The sequence below is a fragment of the Bombina bombina genome, chromosome 4, assembly GCF_027579735.1.
Source record: "Bombina bombina isolate aBomBom1 chromosome 4, aBomBom1.pri, whole genome shotgun sequence".
NCBI classification, from domain to species: domain Eukaryota; kingdom Metazoa; phylum Chordata; class Amphibia; order Anura; family Bombinatoridae; genus Bombina; species Bombina bombina.
Window position 1 is genome coordinate 304,835,228 of NC_069502.1, and position 23,587 is coordinate 304,858,814.

Sequence of the window (23,587 nt, forward strand, 5' to 3'; positions counted from 1 at the left end):
AACTAGCCATAGAACAAGCTATTATGCTATTGTTCGTTCCCAGGTTGAGCGCTTCTCTCTTTTTATTTATGCAAATTATGACACTTAGGGAAGTCTCCCTAAGTGTGATGCGGGAATCCAGACGTGGACCCGTTGCTCAGTGTGCCTAGAGGGATATGGCTGCACCTCACTGACGAGGCCCACAATAGGCCGAAACGTACGTCTGGGGTTTTGCTTTTTCTCTTGTTCAGAGAGGGATTGCCTGGTATTTCGGGGCTGGACTGTACTGTGAAGTCAGGATCAGACTGATATGCTACAGGAAAGTTCTTCTCTGTGAAAGGCACATATTGAGCAAAAAGAGGCTGCTTCTAGGGTGGTAACTAGCCATAGAACAAGCTATTATGCTATTGTTCGTTCCCAGGTTGAGCGCTTCTCTCTTTTTATTTATGCAAATTATGACACTTAGGGAAGTCTCCCTAAGTGTGATGCGGGAATCCAGACGTGGACCCGTTGCTCAGTGTGCCTAGAGGGATATGGCTGCACCTCACTGACGAGGCCCACAATAGGCCGAAACGTACGTCTGGGGTTTTGCTGTTTCTCTTGTTCAGAGAGGGATTGCCTGGTATTTCGGGGCTGGACTGTACTGTGAAGTCAGGATCAGACTGATATGCTACAGGAAAGTTCTTCTCTGTGAAAGGCACATATTGAGCAAAAAGAGGCTGCTTCTAGGGTGGTAACTAGCCATAGAACAAGCTATTATGCTATTGTTCATTCCCAGGTTGAGCGCTTCTCTCTTTTTATTTATGCAAATTATGACACTTAGGGAAGTCTCCCTAAGTGTGATGCGGGAATCCAGACGTGGACCCGTTGCTCAGTGTGCCTAGAGGGATATGGCTGCACCTCACTGACGAGGCCCACAATAGGCCGAAACGTACGTCTGGGGTTTTGCTGTTTCTCTTGTTCAGAGAGGGATTGCCTGGTATTTCGGGGCTGGACTGTACTGTGAAGTCAGGATCAGACTGATATGCTACAGGAAAGTTCTTCTCTGTGAAAGGCACATATTGAGCAAAAAGAGGCTGCTTCTAGGGTGGTAACTAGCCATAGAACAAGCTATTATGCTATTGTTCGTTCCCAGGTTGAGCGCTTCTCTCTTTTTATTTATGCAAATTATGACACTTAGGGAAGTCTCCCTAAGTGTGATGCGGGAATCCAGACGTGGACCCGTTGCTCAGTGTGCCTAGAGGGATATGGCTGCACCTCACTGACGAGGCCCACAATAGGCCGAAACGTACGTCTGGGGTTTTGCTGTTTCTCTTGTTCAGAGAGGGATTGCCTGGTATTTCGGGGCTGGACTGTACTGTGAAGTCAGGATCAGACTGATATGCTACAGGAAAGTTCTTCTCTGTGAAAGGCACATATTGAGCAAAAAGAGGCTGCTTCTAGGGTGGTAACTAGCCATAGAACAAGCTATTATGCTATTGTTCGTTCCCAGGTTGAGCGCTTCTCTCTTTTTATTTATGCAAATTATGACACTTAGGGAAGTCTCCCTAAGTGTGATGCGGGAATCCAGACGTGGACCCGTTGCTCAGTGTGCCTAGAGGGATATGGCTGCACCTCACTGACGAGGCCCACAATAGGCCGAAACGTACGTCTGGGGTTTTGCTGTTTCTCTTGTTCAGAGAGGGATTGCCTGGTATTTCGGGGCTGGACTGTACTGTGAAGTCAGGATCAGACTGATATGCTACAGGAAAGTTCTTCTCTGTGAAAGGCACATATTGAGCAAAAAGAGGCTGCTTCTAGGGTGGTAACTAGCCATAGAACAAGCTATTATGCTATTGTTTGTTCCCAGGTTGAGCGCTTCTCTCTTTTTATTTATGCAAATTATGACACTTAGGGAAGTCTCCCTAAGTGTGATGCGGGAATCCAGACGTGGACCCGTTGCTCAGTGTGCCTAGAGGGATATGGCTGCACCTCACTGACGAGGCCCACAATAGGCCGAAACGTACGTCTGGGGTTTTGCTGTTTCTCTTGTTCAGAGAGGGATTGCCTGGTATTTCGGGGCTGGACTGTACTGTGAAGTCAGGATCAGACTGATATGCTACAGGAAAGTTCTTCTCTGTGAAAGGCACATATTGAGCAAAAAGAGGCTGCTTCTAGGGTGGTAACTAGCCATAGAACAATCTATTATGCTATTGTTCGTTCCCAGGTTGAGCGCTTCTCTCTTTTTATTTATGCAAATTATGACACTTAGGGAAGTCTCCCTAAGTGTGATGCGGGAATCCAGACGTGGACCCGTTGCTCAGTGTGCCTAGAGGGATATGGCTGCACCTCACTGACGAGGCCCACAATAGGCCGAAACGTACGTCTGGGGTTTTGCTGTTTCTCTTGTTCAGAGAGGGATTGCCTGGTATTTCGGGGCTGGACTGTACTGTGAAGTCAGGATCAGACTGATATGCTACAGGAAAGTTCTTCTCTGTGAAAGGCACATATTGAGCAAAAAGAGGCTGCTTCTAGGGTGGTAACTAGCCATAGAACAAGCTATTATGCTATTGTTCGTTCCCAGGTTGAGCGCTTCTCTCTTTTTATTTATGCAAATTATGACACTTAGGGAAGTCTCCCTAAGTGTGATGCGGGAATCCAGATGTGGACCCGTTGCTCAGTGTGCCTAGAGGGATATGGCTGCACCTCACTGACGAGGCCCACAATAGGCCGAAACGTACGTCTGGGGTTTTGCTGTTTCTCTTGTTCAGAGAGGGATTGCCTGGTATTTCGGGGCTGGACTGTACTGTGAAGTCAGGATCAGACTGATATGCTACAGGAAAGTTCTTCTCTGTGAAAGGCACATATTGAGCAAAAAGAGGCTGCTTCTAGGGTGGTAACTAGCCATAGAACAAGCTATTATGCTATTGTTCGTTCCCAGGTTGAGCGCTTCTCTCTTTTTATTTATGCAAATTATGACACTTAGGGAAGTCTCCCTAAGTGTGATGCGGGAATCCAGACGTGGACCCGTTGCTCAGTGTGCCTAGAGGGATATGGCTGCACCTCACTGACGAGGCCCACAATAGGCCGAAACGTACGTCTGGGGTTTTGCTGTTTCTCTTGTTCAGAGAGGGATTGCCTGGTATTTCGGGGCTGGACTGTACTGTGAAGTCAGGATCAGACTGATATGCTACAGGAAAGTTCTTCTCTGTGAAAGGCACATATTGAGCAAAAAGAGGCTGCTTCTAGGGTGGTAACTAGCCATAGAACAAGCTATTATGCTATTGTTCGTTCCCAGGTTGAGCGCTTCTCTCTTTTTATTTCTACAATTATTAACCCCTAATCTCCCGCCCCCAATGTCGACACTACTATAATAAAGTTATTAACCCCTAAACCTAAGTCTAACCCTAACCCTAACACCCCCCTAAGATAAATATAATTTAAATAAAACGAAATAAAATTACTATAATTAAATAAATTAATCCTATTTAAAACTAAATACATCCAATCAGCCAATACATCCGATTTGCTGATTGGATGAGCCAATAGAATGCGAGGTCAATTCTATCGGCTGATCCAATCAGCCAATAGGATTTTTCCTACCTTAATTCAGATTGGCTGATAGAATCCTATCAGCCAATCGGAATTCGAGGGACGCCATCTTGGATGACGTCATTTAAAGGAACCTTCATTCATCGTTATTCCATCGGCCGAGGAGGATGTTCCGCGTCGGAGGTCTTGAAGATGGAGCCGCAGATGGATGAAGACTTCTGCCGGATAGAGGACCTCTTCTGCCCCGCTTGGATGAAGACTTCTGCCGGATGGAGGACCTCTTCTGTCCCGCTTGGATGAAGACTTCTGCCGGATGGAGGACCACATCGCCCGGATTGGATGAAGAATTCGGCCCGACTGGGTGAACACGACTCAAGGTAGGGTGATCTTCAGGGGGTTAGTGTTAGTTTTTTTTTAAGGGGGCATCGGGTGGGTTTTAGAGTACGTGTGTATGGGTGGTGGGTTTTAATGTTGGGGGGTCTTGTATTTTTTTTTACAGGTAAAAGAGCCGATTACTTTGGGGCAATGCCCCGCAAAAAGCCCTTTTAAGGGCTGGTAAAAGAGCTGATTACTTTTGTAATTTAGTATAGGGTAGGGAATTTTATTATTTTGGGGGGCTTTTTTATTTTATTAGGGGGCTTAGATTAGGTGTAATTAGATTAAAATTCTTGTAATATTTTTTTATTTTTTGTAATTTAGTGGGGGGGTTGTGTACTATAGTTTAGTTTATTTAATTGTATTTTAGTTTAGATAATTGTAGGTAATTTATTTAATTAATTTATTGATAGTGTAGTGTTAGGTGTATTTGTAACTTAGGTTAGGATTTATTTTACAGGTCATTTTTTAATTATTTTAACTAGGTAGCTATTAAATAGTTATTAACTATTTAATAGCTATTGTACCTAGTTAAAATAAATACAAAGTTGCCTGTAAAATAAATATAAATCCTAAAATAGCTACAATGTAAATGTATTAGTTATATTGTAGCTATATTAGGGTTTATTTTATAAGTAAGTATTTAGTTTTAAATAGGATTAATTTATTTAATTATAGTAATTTTATTTGGTTTAATTTAAATTATATTTAACTTAGGGGGGTGTTAGGGTTAGACTTAGGTTTAGGGGTTAATAACTTTATTATAGTAGCGGCGACGTTGGGGGCGGGAGATTAGGGGTTAATAAAATTTATTATAGTGTTTGCGAGGCAGGATTGTGGTGGTTTAGGGGTTAATACATTTATTATAGTGGCGGCGATGTCCGGCAGATAAGGGGTTAATAAGTGTAGGTAGGTGGCAGCGACGTTGGGGGGGCAGGTTAGGGGTTAATAAATATAATATAGGTGTCGGCGATGTTAGGGGCAGCAGATTAGGGGTTGATAAGTATAACGTAGGTGGCGGTGATGTCCGGTCGGCAGACTCTTAACCACTGACTTTTTTATGCGGTAGGAGTCTTGGAGGTAGAGGCTGTACTGCTCACTTCTTCCAAGACTCGTAATACCAGCGTTAGGCAAATCCCATTAAAAAGATAGGATACGCAATTGACGTAAGGGGATTTGCGGTAGCCAAAAGTCGTGGAAGAAAAGTGAGCGGTACACCTGTAACTGCCATACTCGTAATACCAGCGGGCGTTAAAAAGCAGCGTTAGGACCCCTTAACGCTGATTTTTAAGGCTAACGCAGAACTCGTAATCTAGGCGTTAGTTTGTATGTGTGGCTTGTTCACATCACCATATCCAAATACAGCATTTGGATATGGCGATGTGAACAAGCCACACATACAAACTAAGATTGTCTTGAAAAAGGCTCAATTGTGGAGCCGAAACATCGACCTGAATTATGTTGTTATTTTTTACTGAATAAATAAAGAATCAACTATAAAAAGACCTATGAGTGCCCTCTATTTTTCATATGGATACGTATAAAGAGTGATTGAGGAGTCACCTAGGCATTACAGAAAGAGAAGGAAGGTTGGAGTGCATGGAGTGCAGAATATATATATATATATATATATATATATATATATATATATATATATATATATATATAATAAATAAATAAATAGATATGAAACCCAAAATGTTTTTTTTCATGATTTAAACAACTATTAGCAAATTTACTTAATGCTCTTAAGGGTTCTTTTCACAAAGAGATGAATTCCAGGTAAATTGTACCTGAGTTAGCTCTGAACAAAGCATATTTAATGCTGCCTACAATTCACCTGCAATTCTCCTATAGTAGGTGAATTGTGCACAATGTAAAAAAATAAACAAATAAAAAATATATTTTTCTAGTCTACAGTGTCACCCTATCATATTAAAGTATAACCCTAGGTTAAGATATGGTTCTTTATTTTAAAGGGTTCTAAGTTAATTTGTCTTCAGGGTTATGTTCACCTGAGACAAGTATACAAAAAAGGGGATAACGTAAACCAAGGTCTTAGCACCTGTAATAGCGGTAAAGTTGTGTTTTGAGCCTGTATTTAAAGGAACTGACGGCTAGATTACGAGTTGTGCGTTAGGGTAAAAAAGCAGCGTTAAGAGGTCCTAACGCTGCTTTTTTACGCCCGCTGGTATTACGAGTCTTGAAGGTTTAGGGTCATCGCACACTTCCTTGGCCTTACCGCAAAACGACTTATGTAAACTTCGTAAAGTCTTTTTTCTATGGGACTTCCATAGCGCCGGTATTACGAGTCTGTCCTGGGAGGTCAAAAAGTGAGCGGTACATCCTACCCTGTCAAGATCCCTAATGCATTTAAGTCAGTAGTTAAGAGTTTTATGGTACAACACCGAAACATGAAACTCATAACTAAAGTGCTAAAAAGTACACTAACACCCATAAACTACCTATTAACCCCGAAACCGAGGCCCTCTTGCATCGCAAACACTATAATACATTTTTTAACCCCTAATCTGCCGCTCCGGACACCGCCGCCACCTACATTATATTTATTAACCCCTAATCTGCCGCCCCCAATTTCGCTGCAACATACCGAAACTTATTAACCCATAATCTGCCGTCCCCCAACGACGACGCCACTATAATAAACATATTAACCCCTAAACCGCCGCACTCCCGCCTCGCAAACATTAGTTAAATATTATTAACCCCTAATCTGCCATCCCTAACATCGACGCCACCTACCTACATTTATTAACCCCTAATCTGCCGCCCCCAACATCGCCGCCACTTTACTAAATGTATTAACCCCTAAATCTAAGTCTAACCCTAACACCCCCTAACTTAAATATAATTTAAATAAAATTACTATCATTAACTAAATTATTCCTATTTAAAACTAAATACTTACCTATAAAATAAACCCTAAACTAGCTACAATATAAATAATAGTTACATTGTAGCTATTTTACAGACAAGTTTGTATTTATTTTAACTAGGTAGAATAGTTTCTAAATAGTTATTAACTATTTAATAACTACATAGCTAAAATAAATACAAAAGTACCTGTAAAATAAAACCTAAGCTAAGTTAAACTAACACCTAACACTACACTACAATTAAATAAATTAACTAAATTAAATACAATTACCTAAATTAAATTAAATTAGCTAAAGTACAAAAAAAAACCACTAAATTGCAAATTACAGATATTGAAACTAATTACACCTAATCTAATAGCCCTATCAAAATAAAAAAAAAAAATTAAATAAAATAAAACCCTAGCCTAAACTACCAATAGCCCTTAAAAGGGCCTTTTGCGGGGCATTGCCCCAAAGTAATCAGCTCTTTTACCTGTAAAAAAAATACAAACAACCCCCCAACAGTAAAACCCACCACCCACACAACCAACCCCCACCACCCACACAACCAACTATCTAAAAAAAAACTAAGCTTCCCATAGCCCTGAAAAGGGCATTTGGATGGGCGTTGCCCTTAAAAGGGCAGTTAGCTCTTTTGCAGGCCCAAACCCTAACCTAAAAATAAAACCCACCCAATACACCCTTAAAAAAACCTAACACTAACTCCCTGAAGATCGACTTACCGAGAGAAGTCTTCATCCAAGCCAGGCCAAAGTCCTCAACGAAGCTGGGAGAAGTTTTCATCCAAGTCGGGCAAAGTGGTCCTCCAGATGGCAGAAGTCTTCATCCAGATGGCATCTTCTATCTTCATCCATCTGGCACGGAGTGGGTCCATCTTCAAGACATCTGACGCGGAGCATCCTCTTCATCCGACGACTAAAGATGAATGAAGGTACCTTTAAGTGACGTCATCCAAGATGGCGTCCCTTAGATTCCGATTGGCTGATAGAATGCTATCAGCCAATCGGAATTAAGGTAGAAAAAATCCTATTGGCTGGTGCAATCAGCCAGTAGGATTGAAGTTCAATCCTATTGGCTAATCCAATCAGCCAAAAGGATTGAGCTTGCATCAGCCAATAGGATTTTTTCTACCTTAATTCCAATTGGCTGATAGAATTCTATCAGCCGATCGGAATCTAAGGGACGCCATCTTGGATGACGTCACATAAAGGTACCTTCATTCATCTTTAGTAGTCGGATAAAGAGGATGCTCCGCGCCGGATGTCTTGAAGATGGAGCCGCTCCGCGTCGGAAGGATGAAGATAGAAGATGCCGTCTGGATGAAGACTTCTGCCATTCTGGAGGACCACTTCGCCCGGCTTGGATGAAGACTTCTCCCGGCTTCATTGAGGACTTCGGCCCGGCTTGGATGAAGACTTCTCCAGGTAAGTCGATCTTCAGGGGGTTAGTGTTAGGTTTTTTTAAGGGTGTATTAAGTGGGTTTTATTTTTAGGTTAGGATTTGGGCCTGCAAAAGAGCTAACTGCCCTTTTACTGTTGGGGGGGTTGTTTGTATTTTTTTTTACAGGTAAAAGAGCTGATTACTTTGAGACAATGCCACGCAAAAGGCCATTTTAAGGGCTATTGTTAGTTTAGTTTAGGCTAGTCGGCAAATATTAGAGAACACCGTCCACAATTTTGGCACTAGCGGGGACATCAAAATACAATAACCAAAAAAAAGCTTCCTACGACTATGTTATTTTATTCTGTATATTCAATATTATTATACTGATTTCTTTGATTAAAGGAGTGAACGTATTTCAATAAAGCAGACATAATACAACATTACCTTTCATAATCAAACGCTTATATATGCCCATTTTGTAATTAGTTAGAAACATTCACTTTCATGATGAAACGCTAATACATGCCCATTTTGTAACTATTTATATTATGTCTGCTTTATTGAAATACATTCACTCCTTTAATCAAATAAATCAGTTTAATAATATTGAATATACAGAATAAAAGAACATAGTTGTAGGAAGCATGATGTCCCCAGCTAGTGCCAAAATTGTGGACGGTGTTCTATAATGTTTGCCGACTGCGGCAGTGAGCGCATGTGTTCAAAGGGTATTTTCAAGTTTATTGTAGCCTTTGCCGTAGGTAGGAAAACGTACAGTGGTCTGGTTAAGTTTGTCAAGAACTTTAAAAGGTAGTTTAATTACTTTTTAAAATGATGAAATCCATAACATTAATCTACTGATTCTGTTATATAACAAAATACTAATTTCGCTTTACATAATAATCATAACTTAATATTGGCATTAAAATCTAGATGATTCATTTAAATGAACATATTATTAGGTTCTATTAGGTTCTTTGAGGTTTTCTGAAAATAAATTTTATTGGCCATAAAAAGTGAAGCTGAACACAGACCTGTTCAATTATGTTCTATATATTCAATCTGGTTTCTTGATTTCCACATAGTAGGTTTTTACAGAAGATCTATTGACCACTTAATTTCCCAAAAGTTGAAAACAAACAGCTAGATTATGAGTTTTGAGTGCTATAGGGGTTTTAACGACCACCACAAAAGCGGCTTTATTTCAACCCCCTACAGTGCTAGTATTACGAGTTTAAAAAAAAGCAGGCTTGTGCAGGCGATATGGTGGCGTTGAGCTCCATACCGCACCTAAAATAAGCGCTGCTGTTACGTGTTCTTGTATGATTTCCCCAGCCAAAATAAATTCTTAACACCTGCGATCGCGGAATGAAAAGCTCCGTAACGCAGCCCCATTGATGTCTATGGGGAAAATACATTTAATGTAAAAACATAACACCCTAACATAAACCCCATGTCTAAACACCCCTAATCTGCTGCCACTAACATCGCCGCCACCTACATACAGTTATTAACCCCTAATCTGCTGCCCCTAACATCGCCACCACCTACATACAGTTATTGACCACTAATCTGCTGCCCCTAACATCGCTGCCACCTACATACAGTTATTAACCCTTAATCTGCTGCCCCTAACATCGCCGCCACCTACATACAGTTATTAACCCCTAATCTGCTGCCCCTTACATCGCCACCCCCTACATAATACTATTAACCCCTAAACCTCTGGCCTCCGTTATCACTACCACTAAATAAATATATTAACCCCTAAATGTAACCCTAAGACTAACACCCCCTAACTTTAACATAATTTAAATAAAGCTAAATTAATTATAAAATAATACCTAAAGCTACAATTATTAACTAAATAATACCTATTTTAAACTAAATACATACTTACCTGTGAAATAAAACCTAAGCTAGCTACAATATAATTGATAGTTATATTGTAGCTAGCTTAGGTTTTATTTTTATTTCACAGGTAAGTTTGTATTTATTTTAACTAGGTAGACTAGTTAGTAAATAGCTATTAACTATTTATCAACTACATAGTTAAAATAAATACAAACTTGCCTGTGAAATAAAACCTAACCTGCCTTACACTAAAACCTAACATTAAAAAAAAACACTAAAATTAAAATTAATAAATTACAAAAAATAAATAAAAATACAAAAAATAAGAAACAAATAATCAAAAATAAAAATGAATTACACCTAATCTAATAGCCCTATAAAAATAAAAAAGCCCCCCAAAATAAAAAAAAAACTTAGCCTACAATAAACTACCAATAGCCCTTAAAAGGGCCTTTTGTGGGACTTGCCCCAAAGATATCAGCTATTTTACCTGGAAAAAAAATACAAACACCCCCCCAACAGTAAAACCCACCGCCCACCCAACCAACCCCCCCAAATAAAATAACTATCTAAACTAACCTAAGCTAACCATTGTCCTGAAAAGGGCATTTGTATGGGCATTGCCCTTAAAAGGGCATTTAGCTCTTTTGCCATGCCCTGAAAAGGGCAATAAGCTCTTTTCAGAAAAGCCCAAACCCTAAGCTAAAATAAAAATCCACCCAAAAACCCCTTGAAAAAACCTAACATTAACCCCCGACGATCCACTTACAGTTATTGAAGTCCCGCTTGAAAGATCCATCCAGCCAGCCAAGTCCTCATCCAGGCGGCAAGAAGTCTTCATCCAGACAGCATCTTCGATCTTCATCCATCCGGCGCGGAGCGGGTCCATCCTGAAGACATCTGGCACAGAGCATCCTCTTCATACGGTCTCCGCCGTACACTGGAACTTCAATGCAAGTGACGCCCTCAACGATGGTGTCCCTTGCATTCCTATTGGCTGAAAGATTTCTATCAGCCAATAGGAATTAAAGCTGCTAAAATCCTATTGGCTGTTCCAATCAGTCAATAGGATTGAACTCTCATTCTATTGACTGATTAGAACAGCCAATAGGATGAGAGCTATTGGCTGATAGAAATCTTTCAGCCAATAGGACTGCAAGGGACTCCATCTTTGATGGCGTCACTTGCATTGAAGTTCCAGTGTACGGCGGAGACCGTATGAAGAGGATGCTCCGTGCCGGATGTCTTCAGGATGGACCCGCTCCACGCCGGATGGATGAAGATAGAAGATGCTATCTGGATGAAGACTTCTTGCCGCCTGGATGAGGACCTCACCGGCTGGATGGATCCTTCAAGCAGGACTTTAATAACTGTAAGTGGATCATCAAGGGTTAGTGTTAGGTTTTTTTAAGGGTTTTTTGGGTGGGTTTTAATTTTAGCTTAGGGTTTGGGCTTTTCATAAAAGAGCTGATTGCCCTTTTCAGGGCATGGCAAAAGAGCTAAATGCCCTTTTAAGGGCAATGCCCATACAAATGCCCTTTTCAGGGCAATGATTAGCTTAGGTTATTTTAGATAGTTATTTTATTTGGGGGGGTTGGTTGGGTGCGTGATTGGTTTTACTGTTGGGGGGGTGTTTGTATTTTTTTTACAGGTAAAAGATCTGATATCTTTGGGGCAATGCCCCACAAAAGGTCCTTTTAAGGGCTATTGGTAGTTTATTGTAAACTATTTTTTATTTTGGGGGGCTTTTTTATTTTTATAGGGCTATTAGATTAGGTGTAATTCGCTTTTATTTTTGATAATTTGTCTCTTATTTTTTTGTAATTTAGTTATATTTTTTTGTAATTAGTTACTTTGTAATATTTAGAGTAGTGTTAGGATTTTGTAATGTGTAGTTTAGTTTTTCTTAATTGGTAGTTAGTTTAATTGTAGTTTCATAATTATATTAGTTTAATTGTTAGTTTAAAATATTTTTTTGCAATTTGACAGGTAAGTTTTAATTTAATTTAAGATAGGGAATTTGTAATTTTAATATAAAGTTAGGGGGTTGTTAGGTTTAGGGGTTAATAGTTTATTTAAGTATATTTAAGTGTGAGGGGCTTGCGGTTTAGGGGTTAATAGGTTTATTATCACGGTGGTGTGGGCGGACGGCAGATTAGGGATTAATAATATTTAAATAGTGTTTGCGATGCTGGAGGGTGGCAGTTTAGGGGTTAATAGATTTATTATAGCGGCGGTCTGGGTGGACGGCAGATTAGGGGTTAATAATATTTGCGATGCGGGAGGGCTTAATAGGTTTATTATAGTGGCGTTGGGGAGCGGAGGAATAGGGGTTAAAACATTTTAATAGTGGCGGCGATGTCCAGAGTGGCAGATTAGGGGTTAATAAGTATATTATAGTGTTTGCGATGCGGGAGGACCTCGGTTTAGGGGTTAATAGGTAGTTTATGGGTGTTAGTGTACTTTGTAACACTTTAGTTATGAGTTTTATGTTACAGCTTTGTAACGTAAAACTCATAACTACTGACTTTCAGATGGCGGTATGAATCTTGTCGGTATAGGGTGTACCGCTCACTTTTTAGCCTCCCAGGCAAACTCGTAATACCGGCGCTATGGGAATCCCATTGAAAAAGGACATTTTTAAAAGTTTGGTACTGATGTTCCGTGACTGGCTAAAAGGTGTGCGGTACACCTATACCGACAAGACTTGTAATAGCAGCATTAAGGAAAATGAAGCATTATGGGCCATAACGCTGCTTTTTCACTCATAACGCCAAACTCGTAATCTAGCTGTAATTTTCTTTAACATGTCTGCAGCAAAAACCTATTTGATAATGTTTCTGCTAAATATCAGAGTGTGGGTTTCCATTATAAAATATAAATGAACTATATTGATTTATAAAAACTTTATTAGAAAGTTAAACAATTTACAAAATATTGACTAATCCATTCAGAACCTCAATAAGAATAGAAATCTGTTTTGAGGTCAGTTTGAGGTACTGTGATATCTGTTCAATTTGAAAGAGAATGGTTTCAAAATGTATTACATTGCTTATGTGATTAAAATGGGTGCTCATGTGCTTCCTGAGAGTTTTTACCTTTAATTTAAACAGCTTTTACATAACTTTTCTTCATGCAAAAAACAATCAATTTCAAATACATAATAGAAAAAAATATGAAATTTGAGCTTTTAATGCCAACAGCAGTACCTGAAATACATGTTTATGCTACAGGTATGAAAGCCGTTAGAAATCAATGAACACTTCGTGGCCGATTGATCATGGCCCGAATGGGGCCAAATACCCCTGTTTCCGCGCAAGCCTTCAGGCTCGCCAGAAACAGGAGTTAAGAAGCTACGGTCTTAAGACCGCTGCTCCTTAACTAGTCTGCTGCCTCTGAGGCTGCAGACATCAATCTGCCGATCGCATACGATCGGCTTGATTGACACCGCCTGCTAGAGGCTGATTGGCCGTGAATCTGCAGGGGGCGGCATTGCACAAGCAGTTCACCAGACAGCGTATCATGTCCGCCAGACAAATGATAAATCGGCCCGACATCTTTAGCTCAAAAATGGTAAGTACTTTAAAGTTGTATACAAATTTTAATTATTTACCAACAGATAATTATTGAACAAAAGTTGATGTGTGTTAATTGATTAAGTCCCTTTTTAGTTAAAATTATAATAAAACAGTAGTGAGAAACATACACTGTTAAAAAAAAACAACTTGTATTACAACTTGTATACATGGTAGAATGTGTTCATACCTAAAAACGCTGAATAAAAACACAAAATTCACTGTCACAGCCACAAGAAAGACTGCACAATATAAACCGATAAAGAGTAATACTCACCACTATAGTTGGCCTTGAAGACCATTTTGGTCGGTGATTTAACAAAATGTCTACGGCTCCCACAACTTCAGAATCAATTGCCACTAACAAAGCATCTGTGGACTATAGAAGTAAGTATTACAGTTAGCAAACACAAAATATGCAATAAGCTTTACAATTCACAAAAGTAAGTACAGAAAAAAAAACTTATCTGCATGATTTTATTCTATAAGTCTGCATGTTTGTTATTTATTAAATAAATTATCTGGCATTAAACTGATAAACCATTTTACAAGCTTTGTGTTTATAATCTTCCTATAATCTTTCTGTAAAATCTACTCTTGACCAAATTAAATACAATATGGAGGCATGATGGGCGTCACAATAGTGAGTAAACCCCTGGATAGAATCAGTAGCTCAAAGAATGCCCACTTACTATAAGCAAAATGTTTGTTATGCTACACTCTGCCATATTACTATATTTCTTCAGATCTGTCCCTTTCTTCCAAGTATGGGCAAGATTAAAAGTTGCGAGGCAAATCTGTTTTTCACAATTGCGAAAACACAGCGCGTTAAGGTTTTTGCGCAGTTATTTTAAAATTTCTAATACTTGCGCAACCCCAAAGTATTAGAAATTTTAAAATAACTTATACGTTCACATATTCCCCCATAGAAGTCAATGGAGAAGACAAATAGAAAGAAAAAAAACCTAATCTGTTGCGCAAAGCCCATGAGGTATTCTCCTTGAAAATTGTACATGAAAATGCGAATATTTCATATTGCAAGAATGTTTTGTTAACAGAATATGTTCTATTTATTTTTAAATAAATATTTCTCTATATATGTGAAGATTTTTGGACAGATATATCTATTTATAGCACAATGTATATGAATATGAATGTGTATAAGATTGTAATGTAAAATCTTTTAATTATCTCCATAGTTAAACATATCTCTATACATATAAATCCATGTTTCTCTATGTATGTGTATGTATGTCAATGTAAAATCCCTTTGTCTGCTGTTTTTTCGAACATATAACTTTTGTGTGCAATATTGTTTTTAAATCATTTTTATTAGACAGTGTTAATATGAGTGTAACTGTACGTTGTAATGTATTTTTGTAGTGTTTCGTGAAACTTTATTGTTGCAGAAAACTGTGCACAGAAAGGATTGTTGCGCAGAGCGCAGAAAGGATCAGGTCATTGAAAATTCATTGGAAAAAGACTTGCCCTATTTGTTTTATAACATGCATATTGTTTTTTGCAAGACTTTTTAGGGGTTATTCACTCTGACTCTCCCAAACTTGCAAAGCTTTTCAGAACAGCCACTTGTTTTATCCTTTCAGCAAGGTAGTGTGTGTGTACCTGCATATTGTTATATTTAGACCTCAAGGAGGATCTTAATGCTTCTTCTAAGATGTCTTGTTCTTACTTGTGCAGGGGTCTACCATTAGGTAACTTTAGCTTAAAGGGACATAATATATCATCTCTATGTAAAAAAGGAAGATATTTTACCTCACAATCTCCTCAGTTCAGCAGAGTAAGTTCTGTGTAAAAAGTTATACTTCACCTGCTCCCAGCTGCAGGTAAAAAAAAAAAAATGAAGAAATGAACAGCAGCCAATCAGCATCAGCAGTGCTGAGGTCATGAACTCTTACTGTGATCTCATGAGATTTGACTTAACTCTCATGAGATTTCATAGTAAGCTTCCTTTACCTGATTGGTGAAATAATATGAGAGTTCACGAGGCTCATCCCCTAAGCTGTCCCAGGACAGACATACTAAAATGCGGCTTAGAAATCCTTTACAATGGGAGGTGGCTACTGAGGAACTTTTGAGGTAAAATACCTTTCTTTTTTACATAGAGATGTTCAGGAGATATTTTCTAGTCAGCTTTTTACAGCTATGCTGCATCACTTTCAAGTGTTTAAACATTTGGGTATTATGGCCCTTTAAGATTTTACAATTATACAGTATGTATTGCTATGCAGAGACAGCCATAACATAGTAAATATTGTGCAAGATTTTGGTTACCTGGCAGCCATGGTCAAGAAGCAGTTGCAATATATCCAAGTTCTCATTTTCAATTGATATTGTAATAGCATTTCTTCCCAAGACATCCACAGAATTTATATTTAATTCTTCTGAACTGTTCTCTTCCAAGAGCCTTTTAACCATGTAATAATCACCTAAAACATAGACATTTACACAGATTTTACGAATGCATTTCAAACTACTGCATATTATTTTTGTCAATAAATATGTGTGTGGTTCTATGCACCCCCATTCATTATTGTAAGACCCCCAAACCTCATAGGTGCCAGCAGCCTTCAATTTATACAGTAGTACCTTTTATACAGGCTAGTGATCTTCATAGAGCAAGCAGAAAGATGAAGAAAGGATGAAAATAACCAATTGTAGGAATAGTTACCATAAGATGATGCCCACCAACCTCTACCCATTGTACCATTGATATTTAGCTTTGTAGTCAATTTTCTGTACCCTCAAGTGTTATGGTATTCAGATTCCACCTTCCTTCAATTATCATATCATTTCTGGAAGGAGGCTCATTTACTGAATGGTTGTTGTGAGTTGGGTTATTTTTTCATACATTAGCTTCAATGTATTTTAGGTGTGGTCAAGGGCATCTAGGGAATAAATGCCCCCTCCCAAAAAAAAGTTGTTCTTTATATCTAATATATATAGGCATATGTATATATTATATATAGTATTGTTGAACACATATTTATTTTTTTTGCCTCCACCCCAGAAACATTTCTACAGACTCCAAAGGATATTGGGATTTATTATTTTTTATTAAGCATAATAGCTTTAGTGATAGGAAAGTCAAAATTAAACTTGCATGATTCAGATAGAGCATGAAATTTTAAGACACTTTTAAATTCACTTCTATTTTCAAATGTGCTTCATTCTCTTAGTATCCCTTGTTGAAAAAGAATACGCACATATCCAACACTAGTGGGTGCTAGTTGCTGATTGGTGCCTGCACACATTTGTCTCTTGTGATTGGCTAACTAGATGTGTTCAGCTTCCTGCAAGTAGTGCAATGATGTTCCTTCAGCAATGGATAACAAGAGAATGAAGCAAATTTGATAAGAGAAGTAAATTGGAAAGTTGTTTGAAATTGTACGTTCTATCCGAATCATAAAAGAAAATGTTTCCTATCCCTTTAAGTAATGTTTAACAGAGAACAACCTCACACACTATTTTAGAAATGAGTCACATAATATAGATGATAAAAGAAAAACAGATGTTTTGTGGTGTATTACTTTCCATCTACTATAAAATATGTTTTGATTAAAAAAGAATGTATAAAAAAATCATTCAGTTATTGAAATACATTGTGTACAATTCCTCTTCCCTGTGGAATGATGTATATTTTAGGGACTAATATTCAATTTCAATATTTTTCAAAGGGAAACCTTTTACCTTATTGAGTGTCTTAGGTGGCATAATTGATAACATTTTAGTAAAAATAAATATTATGGTATTACCAAAACCAAAAGATATTGAAATATGTAGATAACATATGGCTTAGTTGATGGTTTATTGTTCTGATTGGTTACTAATATATAATTATTATTAATAGTTTTCAGAGGTGAGCCAACATTTGAACTGTTTTTACATTCATATAAATCACAGGGTTTTGATTTTTGGATGCATGTTCACTTCTTATTGGTGGTCCCAACTAACTATTTTACAGCTAAAGACATTTTAATCATTGTGAACAAAATACATAATCTATTTGTGTTGCACCTAATTATAGCCGTCCCCAGGGAAACTATAATTTAGATAAAACACAAGAAAAAGCCTAAAACATAATATTTAAAAAAACTAATAGAAGAATTTTAGCATTATATTTCTGCTTTAATAATAAAATCTGTGTTTTCTTTCTAGATGGTATTTCTACATCAAGAATAAAAACAATTAATTCAAGTTTTCATTTTGCAACTGAATATTTGATGTTTAAAATCATCCTTGCAGAACGGATTTCATACTGGAATATTAATTAACTGGAGATATTTCTACTCTGTACAATCCAGAAATAGCTGTTCTAAATAACTGTTTGCAACTAAGCTTTATTCGTGTGCATCTCAGGGTAAATGCCTATTCTTGTGCATAAATAAAAGAGTGAATAATGCATAATTCTGAAAACATATTCCCTATTAAAGTACAAGCAGTTCAGAGCAACACAGAATCCTCTGCTATATATAAGAGGCCTTCTGCCTTCATATAGCCACTTTACCCCTCACTTATTGTAATACATTTATTATGTTCAAACAATGAATATTATCCTATAATTTATTACTACAATAATATGTTAAAGAGAAGACAGCTTTAGAATCGGGTATACCGGTAGACATTACTAATAGTATAACATTATATATGGAATATGTAAGGTCATTAGAGATAAGATATTGTACCTTTCTCACAGGCCAGTAGAAAGAGCTTCTCATCCAATGTGGTCTCTTCCTTTACTTCTCTGACATCTTTTAAGGCCAAAAATTTATTTGGGGAGGAGGAATCTGTGCTCTGGTATAGAGCAGCCATGGTGACAATATTCCCATCTGACACTTTGTCACTCTCCGTGCTTCCTTGTAGGGTCACTGCTTGTGTAGATATCCTTTTCTGTTATTCCTCTGTATTTCTTTCTGATGAATCTGATTCCCCCTCCTTCCCCTTGTTGACAATCCCCAGCTGTAAAAGGTTTTGTCATGTTCAGATGTAAACCAGACCCCAATTGGTTGTCTTTTTTTTTGCTCTATGCACTTTATTTTTTCATTGGCTCCTGTAGAATTCTTTATTTCTGTCTTCATTGGTCCTCAGCTTAATGGTCAGTGATGAGCATTGGTTCCCTGAGGAATTCGCATTTTGTCAGCTGTCTCAGGACAATACCTCCTGATTCAGCCTGCAGAATAAAGCATTCTGCTTTTCAGTGCTTTTGTTAACCCTTTCTGTATCATACAGTGTTCTGAAATGATGAAATACTCTCATAGGGCTTTTGAGATGCACAAACACAAGAAAACCTTAGTGTTCAGTACATACAATGAAATATTGCTGTTTCCTACCTATAAAATATTTCACATTAAATGCTGTATGTGTATAGAAGTAGTGTGCAGATTTAACTAGGTTTCAGGCAGTTAAATGTTGCCATATTATTTTAATTAAAAATATATATATGTGGACCTGGTCTTTCTTTGTACCTACTTTTTTACTACAATATAAGATAAGCACATATGTGATGATAAAATAATTCATTGAAACGTATTGATGACATGCAGTGTTAGTTAGGGAAGAGAAAGAACTATTTTAATATTAATGCACAATAAGAAGATGCAGTTAGTTTAAATTAAGTGATTGTTTGCAGTGTCAGTATTGAGTGAAGAATGGATATTCTGCTGAAAAGAGGTTTTGCTGAAGTGTCATGTCTGGCAGTGGCTAATATTGTACAGTTAAATTGCTATTGTCATGTTGTGACCACTGATTTCATTTTAGTAACTTGCATTCTACATTTCTCATTTTGTGCTTTTTAAAGAATAATGGTCTTTAGACAAAGGCACAATAAAAGTTCTGCAGTAATAACTTTATTTAAAAAAAGTATTTGCAAAAGCAAGTAAATAAAAGATTTATGGCATGCAATGTTAAACAACTGTCCAATTTACTGTTATTATCACATTTGCTTTGTTCTCTTGGTATTCTTTGTTGAAAGCTAAACCTAGGTAGACTCATATGCTAAGTTCTAAGCCCTTGAAGGCCGCCTCTTATCTCAATTTTTCACAGCTAGACTGTGCTAGTTCTTGTGTTCCATATGGATAACATTGTGCTCACTCCCATGGAATTATTTATGAGTCATCACTGATTGGTTAAATTGCAAGTCTGTCAAAAGAACTGAAAGAAGGGGGCAGTTTGCAGAGGCTTACAGGGAGTGCAGAATTATTAGGCAAGTTGTATTTTTGAGGATTAATTTTATTATTGAACAACAACCATGTTCTCAATGAACCCAAAAAACTCATTAATATCAAAGCTGAATAGTTTTGGAAGTAGTTTTTAGTTTGTTTTTAGTTATAGCTATTTTAGGGGGATATCTGTGTGTGCAGGTGACTATTACTGTGCATAATTATTAGGCAACTTAACAAAAAACAAATATATACCCATTTCAATTATTTATTTTTACCAGTGAAACTAATATAACATCTCAACATTCACAAATATACATTTCTGACATTCAAAAACAAAACAAAAACAAATCAGTGACCAATATAGCCACCTTTCTTTGCAAGGACACTCAAAAGCCTGCCATCCATATTCTGTCAGTGTTTTGATCTGTTCACTATCAACATTACGTGCAGCAGCAACCACAGCCTCCCAGACACTGTTCAGAGAGGTGTACTGTTTTCCCTCCTTGTAAATCTCACATTTGATGATGGACCACAGGTTCTCAATGGGGTTCAGATCAGGTGAACAAGGAGGCCATGTCATTAGATTTTCTTCTTTTATACCCTTTCTTGCCAGCCACGCTGTGGAGTACTTGGACGCGTGTGATGGAGCATTGTCCTGCATGAAAATCATGTTTTTCTTGAAGGATGCAGACTTCTTCCTGTACCACTGCTTGAAGAAGGTGTCTTCCAGAAACTGGCAGTAGGACTGGGAGTTGAGCTTGACTCCATCCTCAACCCGAAAAGGCCCCACAAGCTCATCTTTGATGATACCAGCTCAAACCAGTACTCCACCTCCACCTTGCTGGCGTCTGAGTCGGACTGGAGCTCTCTGCCCTTTACCAATCCAGCCACGGGCCCATCCATCTGGCCCATCAAGACTCACTCTCATTTCATCAGTTCATAAAACCTTAGAAAAATCAGTCTTGAGATATTTCTTGGCCCAGTCTTGACGTTTCAGCTTGTGTGTCTTGTTCAGTGGTGGTCGTCTTTCAGCCTTTCTTACCTTGGCCATGTCTCTGAGTATTGCACACCTTGTGCTTTTGGGCACTCCAGTGATGTTGCAGCTCTGAAATATGGCCAAACTGGTGACAAGTGGCATCTTGGCAGCTGCACGCTTGACTTTTCTCAGTTCATGGGCAGTTATTTTGCGCCTTGGTTTTTCCACACGCTTCTTGCGACCCTGTTGACTATTTTGAATGAAACGCTTGATTGTTCAATGATCACGCTTCAGAAGCTTTGCAATTTTAAGAGTGCTGCATCCCTCTGCAAGATATCTCACTATTTTTTACTTTTCTGAGCCTGTCAAGTCCTTCTTTTGACCCATTTTGCCAAAGGAAAGGAAGTTGCCTAATAATTATGGACACCTGATATAGGGTGTTGATGTCATTAGACCACACCCCTTCTCATTACAGAGATGCACATCACCTAATATGCTTAATTGGTAGTAGGCTTTTGAGCCTATACAGCTTGAAGTAAGATAACATGCATAAAGAGGATGATGTGGTCAAAATACTCATTTGCCTAATAATTCTGCACTCCCTGTAGATACAAGGTAATAACAGAAGTAAAAAGTGTATTAAAACAACAGTGTTGTTTATGCAAAACTGGGGAGTGGGTAATAAAGGGATTATCTATCTTTTTAAACTATAACAATTCTGGAGTAGACTGTCCCTTTAACTTTAGAGTGGTCTACAATAAGACTGAATATGATCTGTCTTACATTTAGGAGTTTTGAAACCATTAGCGCTAAATATCTTTGAATGTTATTGGTTTCCACTTCACGCATATTTGGTTTGTCTTTTAAACTTTTCAATATTCTGTTTCTTGAAATTGCTTATTTTGTGTTACCCTTCTGCAAAATGACTTCATAAAAAGAACACTATATTTAGTCCAACAGAACAGTTTCAAAAGAAGTACTATGGGAAACAAGATATCTTTTTTTTTAGTCAACACAGTCTAGAGGCTCCATTTATCAAACTAAAACTTGAAATATGCGCCATATTAGATTTCATATACATTTTACAACACAGAGAGTATATTGTTTTCTAGTAGTGATGAGAACAGAATTGCATTTTTAATCATTTATAGAATGGTATTTAAGAAGACTTCAATAATTCTAGAGACAAAAATGTAAAGTATTGTGGGCATTACCAATAGCAATATAACATTAGCATAGCAGGGTTGCTAGGAATGGAAATTGTTTCTTTATATATACAAATAAGTTACCATGTATTTTTCTTAGCTAATCATCTATTTTTAAAGCTGATTTTATTAGGATATCAACTTATAGCAATTTTTTAATTTCGGACCAAGGGGTAGATTTAACAAGCAACCGATGCTGCTTCTATGCCAGAAGTTTCTGGCTCACCGTAAACGTAAGTTAAGAAGCAGCTGTCGTAAGACAGCAATTATCCCGATCCTATACAATCAGGATGATTGACACCCCCTGCTAGCGGCCAAATGGCCGCAAATGTGCAAGGGGCAGCATTGCAAAGCATTTCACAAGAAATGCTTGTGCAATGTTAAATGCTGACAGCGTATGCTGACGGAATTTAGCGATGTCAGGCAGACATGATTCGCTACATGAATCATGTCTGCCCAGCACTTGTTAAATATACCCCCAAGTCTTAAAAGTAAATAAAAAAAGAAAAACAGACAGATTGCTGTCCGCCGCCTCAGAGGTAGCGGATGAGTTACGGAGCAGCGGTCTTAAGACCGCTGCTTCTTAACTTCGGAAACGGAGGCATTGGGGCCGTTACGGAGCTTGTTAAATCGGCCCCTATATATATTTTTGTAATACAACATTGAAACATTCTCTTCTAGATAGAACAGAAACAATTTTTTAATATCATGTCCCTTTAATTAAAAAAATGTAATACAAATTCATCTGGAATTAATAGTGCATATTTGTGTGAAGTGAAAACTCTCAGTATTTCTTTAATTATTTAGAGTAACATTTCAAAGGAATTTATAATCTTTGTATTGTTATTTTGAAGCTATTAAAGTTTATGTTTATACAAAAACAACTGGGTATCTCACAAAGTATTGTTTTGTATTTATCTGCATTTTAAAGGGCTATAATAGTTGAAAACCATTATGTTGTAATTCATTAAAGTATGTAATTTTAAGGCTATTGACCCTGCACTACTGTGTGTTAAACCCTAGCAAAGGTGTTAAACAGGTAGTGGAAATATAGCTCACTGCTGTGAGTGGAAACTGATGCTCATCCAATCAGCAGCACTAGATACACAGATGAGTCATAGAACTAAGGCTGCTAATTGGATCAGCGGCAGATTCAGCTTGGGACATCACACAGTAGTGCAAGGTTGATCTAGTCCTAAAATCACATGATCTAATAAATTAAAACATGTAATTTTTCAAACTCATCTTTTATATAATATTTATTTGGGAAGGTGATATTGCATCTTCTTCTTCTTTTGTGTCACATCCTAATTCTAATTCTATGGATCTTTCTTTCACTCACCACATCAAATTTTCTTCTATTGCTTTTCTAGATTTGATTTTATTTCACACTTCCAATGGTATTTTTGGCTTAAGCCTGTATCACAGAATATGGAGAAACTGCAGTACTCTGACCGATTATGATAACCAAAGTCACATTTTTGGAGAATAGTTTTAAAAAAACAAGGTTCCTTGAGGCGGATTTTGGCCGGGCAGGCAAATGGCTGCGTAGTCAAACAGCTCTGGTACAGTAGCAGGACAAGTTCCTCTTAGAACCGGTGTTAAACACCTTACAGCCACAGCAAATGAC

At 37.8% G+C, this 23,587-nt stretch overlaps 1 protein-coding gene across 1 annotated transcript in view; it reads right to left on the reverse strand.

The window, feature by feature from the left end:
- The window catches only part of TRPC1 (transient receptor potential cation channel subfamily C member 1), a 174,785-nt gene extending 156,237 nt beyond the window's left edge, over positions 1 to 18,548 (reverse strand). Inside the window, exons 1-3 of the mRNA XM_053709004.1 lie at positions 18,301 to 18,548; positions 15,890 to 16,044; positions 13,875 to 13,976 (exon numbers count right to left, since the gene is read on the reverse strand). Coding sequence (XP_053564979.1) covers positions 13,875 to 13,976; positions 15,890 to 16,044; positions 18,301 to 18,427 — 384 coding nt within the window. The 5' untranslated portion in view covers positions 18,428 to 18,548. The remainder of the gene's footprint in view (positions 1 to 13,874; positions 13,977 to 15,889; positions 16,045 to 18,300) is intronic.
- Between the last annotated feature and the right edge of the window lie 5,039 nt (positions 18,549 to 23,587).